The sequence below is a fragment of the Syngnathus typhle genome, linkage group LG12 (genome assembly GCF_033458585.1).
Source record: "Syngnathus typhle isolate RoL2023-S1 ecotype Sweden linkage group LG12, RoL_Styp_1.0, whole genome shotgun sequence".
NCBI classification, from domain to species: Eukaryota; Metazoa; Chordata; class Actinopteri; order Syngnathiformes; family Syngnathidae; genus Syngnathus; species Syngnathus typhle.
Window position 1 is genome coordinate 2,771,568 of NC_083749.1, and position 7,469 is coordinate 2,779,036.

At 43.8% G+C, this 7,469-nt stretch overlaps 1 protein-coding gene and 1 long non-coding RNA gene across 4 annotated transcripts; one reads left to right on the forward strand and one right to left on the reverse strand.

Moving 5' to 3' along the window:
* Positions 1-4,056, reverse strand: stbd1 (starch binding domain 1). Of its 2 annotated transcripts, none has more exons than XM_061292534.1 (3): positions 3,725-4,056; positions 2,894-3,237; positions 1-2,692 (listed from the first exon to the last, which is right to left on the reverse strand). In XM_061292534.1, exons 1-3 carry the CDS (start codon positions 3,912-3,914, stop codon positions 665-667), a joined length of 2,562 nt encoding a protein of 853 aa, XP_061148518.1. In that variant the 5' UTR covers positions 3,915-4,056; the 3' UTR covers positions 1-664. The 2 variants fall into 2 exon arrangements, with proteins under 2 accessions (XP_061148518.1, XP_061148517.1); XM_061292533.1 differs by having other exon boundaries at positions 3,641-4,055.
* A 53-nt stretch (positions 4,057-4,109) lies between these two features.
* LOC133163023 (uncharacterized) lies at positions 4,110-7,196 on the forward strand. Of its 2 annotated transcripts, XR_009716315.1 has the most exons (4): positions 4,115-4,259; positions 6,012-6,108; positions 6,421-6,533; positions 6,738-7,196. It is a non-coding gene; the product is annotated as an uncharacterized LOC133163023 (long non-coding RNA). The 2 variants fall into 2 exon arrangements; XR_009716314.1 differs by having other exon boundaries at positions 4,110-4,259; positions 6,421-7,196.
* The last annotated feature ends 273 nt before the right edge of the window (positions 7,197-7,469 follow it).

The window sequence follows — 7,469 nt, forward strand, 5'->3', positions numbered from 1 at the left end:
TTTCAAATAACTGGCCTTTAATAAACGCATCACATCTATGAAATTACATAAGGTACAACATCACAAGATTGCATAATATTACAAGAGACCAGACAGATTTAAAAATCACATATCAAACTTTCTCAATGTTCATCAAGGCACTAGTATAGATCCGAGCAACGACGAGGCATGCGTTTGGTCAAAAAAGCAGCATCACACTTTACTCGTTTACAATTTCTGGCCTTTAATTCACACTAATTATTGCTTTGATTATTGCGGTAGTATAAAAGTCTTGTTTTCACATCGGGGTGGGTCCGGCAGCAGAAACAGTTTTGCAGTCTCCAAATTATTTCATCGCACTTGCACTGCAACTCGCCGAATTTAAGAAGAAAAAAAATTGCGTAAATAGATTGCATTTGAGCAAGAGTACAACGGCTAACGTTTAGCAAAGCTGCTATTCTGTGGACACTATTATGATGACGTACGGTAAAGGAAGACTCTTCGATAACCCGATCGTTAGTTAACCTGACAGATAATTAGTTGATTATCCGATATGCTCCCAAAATTGCGTAACCTGTCCCGGTTTTAAAATGGCCCGTATTAATATTTCTAAATCCATTTTATTTGTAGACAGTCACATAGTTACCGTTTCAATAGAACATAGTAGGCCCGGTGATTTCATTTCTCACAGGTATCCCCACAATTTGTGTACGAGCAGGTCTTCTCCACATCCCGTATCAAGCAGCCGATTGCGACATTCCTCCCAGCGACGCATCTCCCCCTTTTCCACAACCACAAACTTCCACTGCACGTGATTCTGAGCGGGAAGGCTCACCACGGCCGACCAGTATCCATCCTTGGTGTCCTCCAGAGGGACGAAGCTCTTCCAGTTGCCGAGCTCCCGCCGGTTCCCGGTTACGGCCAACATCTGGAACGGTGAACGGGTGATGTAGTGGACGCGGAAGGTGACGTTTGCTTTTTGGCTTTTTCTGTTTTCTTCGGAATTATCGGTTTGTTTGACTGGAGGAACAGATTGAGGCTCGGAATCTGGGTAGTTGGTTTCTTGAGTGGGAAGCTGCTGGCTCTCACCTCCAAAAGTTGGGGTGGAGAGATTCATCCAGGGAAACGTTGGGTTGCCATCTGTGATCCACTCGTTATGGTCCATAGTTGCCTCCATGATATTTATTTCGGTCTTCACGTCGTTTTCCATCTGTGGCTCTTTGTTTTCTGCACTTTCCAATTTCTCATTCTCACAAGAAACTTCAACAACTTTCACATCTACCTGTCTTTCCCATTCATCATTTTGGACCGGGACCGTTTCTCTCTGGTTGTCATTGACGTGGCCAATCGTGTCTTTGTTTTTTGCTGATGACTTAACGTTCCAACTGCATATCTGCTCAGGCAGTGGAGGCGGGTGAGGCTCGTAAACTTCTGCCTCTTCCTCCAAGACTGATGGAGTTGTGTCGTCAAGTAAATGGCAAGCTTGAGGTTCCAGACTCGCCTCAGTTGGAGATTCGTGATCTGTCGCCGGCATCTCGACGGTGTCAAAGTTACTCGAGGGATCTAGCTGCTCAGGCAGTGGAGGCGGGTGAGGCTCGTAAACTTCTGCCTCTTCCTCCAAGATTGATGGAGTTGTGTCGTTAAGCAAAAGGCAAGCTTGAAGCTCCAGACTCGCCTCAGTTGGAGATTCGTGATCTGTCGCCGGCATCTCGATGATGTCAAAGTTACTTGAGGGATCGGGCAGTTCGGGACTGACGGCCATGCTGGAGATCCCACTTTCTTCACCCCCGCCACTTACGTTGTCATCCCTCAGCTCGCTCGGCTCAAAGAGTGGCAGGCAAACTCGAAGCTCAGGTGGATTTGTTGGATCTTTGGTCACGATAGGAGGAGGAGCCGCGAAGACAAAGGAATCTTCATCAAGGTTTTGATCATTTTGTTGGTCTTGAGAGGAAGACTCAATGTCCTCATGGGAGAGCTCATCTTTGCCACCCACCGATTCAAACTTTGACTTTGTGGATTTTTTGGTGTCATCACCATTCGGGTCTTCATTGTTACCATCTGGGATTACCTCGATGTCAAGTTCTGGAAAACTTTCTTGAGCTTCGGGAGATGACCAGGGTTCGCGTAACGGCTCAACAGGTTCCTCGGCCTCTGCAGTCGTGGCAGAAAGATTTTCCGTTTCATCTTCAAGAGTTGGAACATCTACTTTCTCTGCTTCTTGATCATTAGTTGACATGTCGGAGTCAATTGGGGTTGTTGGATCAGAGGTGTCGTCGCCAAGTATAGGTGGCACACTTGAACTGTTGCTAACAATATCGGAACTTTCTCCAAGCCCGCCATCGGTTATGAGGTCCATCTCTTGGTTTCTTGTCAGGTTATGTTCCTCTTTAGGCTCAGCTTGGATTTCTGGATGTTCCACTTGCAGTGACTGAGCATCAAAAGCAACAGTTGCTTCATCGGTCAAAGTAATGTTGCCGTCAAATTCTTTCTCCAGCTCCTCATTGTGTTTTTCTTCTTCCTCAGCGAGGTGATCATTTTCATTGGGATCTGCACCGTCTTGGTGGTGAATCACCTCGTCGTCGCCGAGCTCCACTGTCCCAGTCTCCGCCACGATTTCGTTGTCTTGCTCGGCGGAAGGCTGATCGTTTTCCTCCGCTTGTGTGGTATCATTCGTGCTCACGTCTTCACCTTCTTGACATTCTGCATAGTATCCCTGAATGGGAAAATATGACATTTGAAATGATTATTTTTATTTGAAATTATTATTAACATTTAAATGAATTTCAAATATCTGATACAATGCAAAAATTAATAGTTTTATCATTTTGAAAATGCTAAAAAAATCCTACAATTTTACTGCCCTCTTTTTAAAGTGAAATTATAATTTGAACAATAAATAATGACAAAATCTTACTTCTTCATGCTCGATGTGAGCCTGACCAGACTCAAGCTCCTTCAAGCTAACTTCTGAAATCTCTTCATCCTTTAATGAGTCTTCTGTTGCATATAAATGGCAAACAGTGGCAGGTTCCGCCTGTATTTCTGCCACAGAACTTTGACTGGGCTCCTCCAAATACAGCCGGGCTTCCGTGAAAGATGTCGGCACAGGTTCCACTCGCTGTGACGATGGGGCATGTTGCTTGAGCGGTGCTTGGACGTCAGATGGTGACAGGCTCTTCACAACGGCAGCAGCACGGCGTCTGACTTGGAGGTGAGTGCCAGTGGGATCATCTTCCTCTTTTGCCACATCACCATCATCTATGGCACAAAACATATATTTCTAAATTTGTAAACTACTTTTAATTTGGTGTCATTAAAAATCACACTTCTGGATTTGTCATTACAGTTCATTTTTAATTTATTGAATCATTTCAGTTACTTTTAACAGTTTCTTTAACATAAGATGTCACAATTACTTCTTTTTTTATTATTGATAGTATCCATTCACTATAATAACCTTGCTTCTTATTTATTTCTGTGGGAATGGACGCAAGTTAATGTTGGGGAAAAAAACGCGCTGGGGAAAAAAAAATGAGGAATGGTAGGAAGGATTAAAGGTCAAGGTTGTTTTAAAATAATGTCATTTGCTTTTAATTATGAGAGAATTATGTGCAAAAACTAAAAAGCCTATACGCTCATCGTGCCCACTTGACATGCGTACCTGTGGAAGTCGCACACGCTTGCGGTTCACCCCCGGCTTGCGTCACCGCCTCGTCGGTCTCCCCGGGGGTGCTCTCTCCCTCACCTGGGGTGGCCTTCTTCCTCCCCCTTCGTCTCCCCCTGACGGTTCGGTAGATGACGAAACCCGCCAGCACGGACACCATGGCGAACACGGCCAGAGCCACGGCTGGACCGTGTCGCCCGATCATGCAGAAGAGGGACGCCAGATCGACGCGTCTCTCCGCGGCCACGCCGTTACTGCCTTTAAAAGACATCGTGCTCGAGCGATGGTTGGGGCGTGACGTGATCGGTCCGTGCGTGCGTGCTCGCGTGGGCGAGCGAGCGAGTCTGCCAGATTGCGATTGCTGCGGGATTTGTGCAGCGTGCACGATGGGCGCGTGGCGTGGGCATGCACCTCTTGTTGATGCAGGCGGCTGCAGGTGCGGCTCATTGGCTGATCGCGTCACGAGGACCGCGACACTCATTCATAAAAATAGTTCACGTATGCATTCACGTTGAGCTCACATGCAGAGGATCGATTATTTCACGCATAGTGCATGCATTTTCTTTTGTTAACTTCTTCGTGTCGGATTCTAGGATTGGATTTTTAAACATATATTGTAAGTAAATGGGTCATTACATAATTTCTCCCCTTCTCTGTTTCATTGCATTTCAAATAATCAATGCAGAAACACAGAAAGACGCACTAGTGTGAAATAGAATGGAGCAAAGTGATTCTTAAATATTATTTAAAATATCAAAATGGATGATGCAAGAGAATAAAACCCCTCAAATTGTCGACTGAAAAAAGACCAAACACATTTAGCCCCAAAAGATTTTTTCAGTCAATCTATGGAGCAATGCTGCCCTCTAGCGGACAATAACGGTAGTATCAAAGAAATAACTACATAACCTTGGCATCTCCGCTGCTGAGATTCTCAATACAAGAGTCAGTTCACCTTCATAACTTCAGTCACTCCTTATCAACAATAATTTTAATTATTGCAGTTTGTTAGATAAATCGACACACTTTTTCAGGAATGTTGCAGACAAGATTCAAACCCAGAACCTCTACCTAACCTCTGAACTGAGCAGATCTGCTAACCAGCTTTTGGCACCACTCAGCGAAACTAAATATAATACCTAATATTATAGAAGTGAATTACTCTTTACCAAAATGGCATTAAAAACACTGATTCTAATATGGGTCATTTTTGCTTAAGTGTAGTAAGCACCTGCGTCCGCTAGAGGGACCTAAAGTGCAATTAACAGTTATCAGTCTGGTCACCAGACTACCTAACAGTTAGGTAGTTTGGGGCCCAATCATTCAACTTCATATTTGTAACCAACCACCCCACTCCTCGTTTCCATCCAGTCAAACCAAAAAATGAGGCCCTTCTATCTCTAAAGTCTCTATCTGACGACATCTTGTAGCGTTTACCGGCTCCTTTTATGTCCGTCCCGATTTTACTGAAAGCTTCTCTTGCCTTCCTCCACCCTTCGGAACCATCACACCACACCAAGTGAGCATTACTCAACGGGGTGGGTTGCAGTCAGACGTCTTTTATTGCCATCACAAACCCTCATCATGCAGTCTTGGTGCATTTACATACGTGTGATGTCTGGCCCTGTTATGTTAACAGCATTACAGCTACCATGTCGACGCGGTGCCACGTAGATGTAAACCGGTCCTCATCGTTAAACCCTGCTGGGTACTGATTCACCGCATGAAACCACAACACTCTGCTTTGAAGACTCAAATGCAGACAATTTTATGCGAAATGAGTCAATTTCTCACCATCTTGTTTTCATGATTCATTTTTAAAGTCGGGCTAAGATGTTGGAAATGTGCTGGAATACTCAACTCGACACGGTGTCTTTGCCACTTGAAGCGGACTAGAGACAGATTTTTAACATCTTAAGTCATTTTTAGAATGAAATGTATTTTCCTCGTGAGACAAATTAATTTTACTGTCACATTCACTAGGGTGTTTTCCTGAGGAGGGGGCATGCGGATGGGGTCCAGGATGTCTCAGGGAGTCTTCAAAAAAATTATCTACAAACCCAAAGAATTCTTCCGAAAATGCCGATGAGAATTCACTTCATGTTCCTTACAGGAGACAGATGGGAAAGTTGAAAATAATTCCCCAAATTAGCCAAGCATATTTTCTGTGTGTGTGCGGAGGGGGTGCCCCCCCCCCCCCCCCCCCCAGCTCCGCCTCTGGTTACCTTAAGCTACATTCAGCTTGTTCCTTTTATTTGTATCCATCTGAACTGAGTCAGTACTGCCTGAGCTTACTGTAAGTCCAGTGAGTGAACCGTTACACCTTCAGTAGCCTAACCATTTTTTTTATTCTCAATTTTAAATGCAGTTCCTGTGATGTTTCTTTACGGTCAGAGCCAAGCACACGACTACTCCAACACTATAAAACCAACGTGCATGTTGGAGCTTTGGTGAGGAAAAAAAAGGTAAAACTCGACAAACCATATGGGACTCACTAAACACTAAAACGGAATGGCAACCAGCTGTTTTCTTCTCCGTGCAGACTTTGACTTTGTAGTCATTTTATAACCAGATGCTCTTTTGACGTTGACTATTTGTCTTCTGTGTTGTGTTTCCATGCAGTGGAGAGTTATTTTATAATTTTTTTTACTTCTTTTTTTTGGGCTGCAATGGCGGATGCACACTTCTATTAGTGACTAGCATAGAAAAAAAAAATTCAAACCAAAGATTTTCAAACTGGGCTTGACTTTTTTTTATTGTCTGTGTCGTCGTTTCAGAATGCAGCAGATGTTCAACGTGACCTCCGATTGAAAGCTCGTCGGCGTTGTGCTTGCAGACTGAGTGTGCCCCCACTCCCCCCGACCCGAGAGTGCACTTCCTGCTCCGAAAGGTAACACCCAGAGAGAACAATCACAGTCTGTGCCCTCAAAGCATGCATATGCATCCATACAGTGAAAGTTGTGCACTTTAAGGTCAGCATGCTTGACAATAAAATGAAAATTGATGGCAGAATCACAAAGATCTTCTCATTTTCGGAGTCTCTTTATGCTACATATTGGAGGTTGACTTCATATATTTGTTTATATTTCTACAGTTGATTATCATTTCATTTAACGGAGCAGTAGTGTGTGAAGAATGAGACAACGAAAGATGCCGTGAAGAAGCTGAGAAACTTCAGGTTCTGGTCCAGGTTTCAGTTGTTAGATGTTTCGGTATAAAATATAAAATTGGGTTGATTATTCATCTCGGAGATATGAGGGAAAAAAACAGCAGCAAATGACTTTGACAGAAGAGAACAACGTGTGCTTTCTCGCTGACCTCAGATTGAACCACTGATAGAAAGAATCCAGGTCAGAGTGCCAGAACATTGCACTTAAGTGGGACTTGAGTTTTGCCTCACAACTGTAAAGTCACCGAATAAAAATATGACTTCTCCATAACCACAATAGCCTTGTTTCCTGATTTGTCAAGCGCACCTTTGGAGCGTTGATGTATTTTGTTGTTTTCCCTCGCTGTCTTTCCGTTTTTACAACCCCTGCTCCCTTTTCCACTAACACATTGCGGTGGTAAAGAACACATTGTTAATGGTTGCCAATAACCCTGCAGCGTATTTTCACAAGCCATGCTTTAGACCGCGCAAACCGCCAATATTTCACCGTTATGTATCCCGCTTTGAACGTAAAATCTCATCATTGTGACGACTCTTGCTGTGATGGGATTCTCTTCACGTCAGGGAAGGTTTGTATTGTTATAAATGCTCCAGCGGCAATTAAACTACATGCAAACGGACAGAAATAGCACACACGTCTAATTATATGTTATTCAT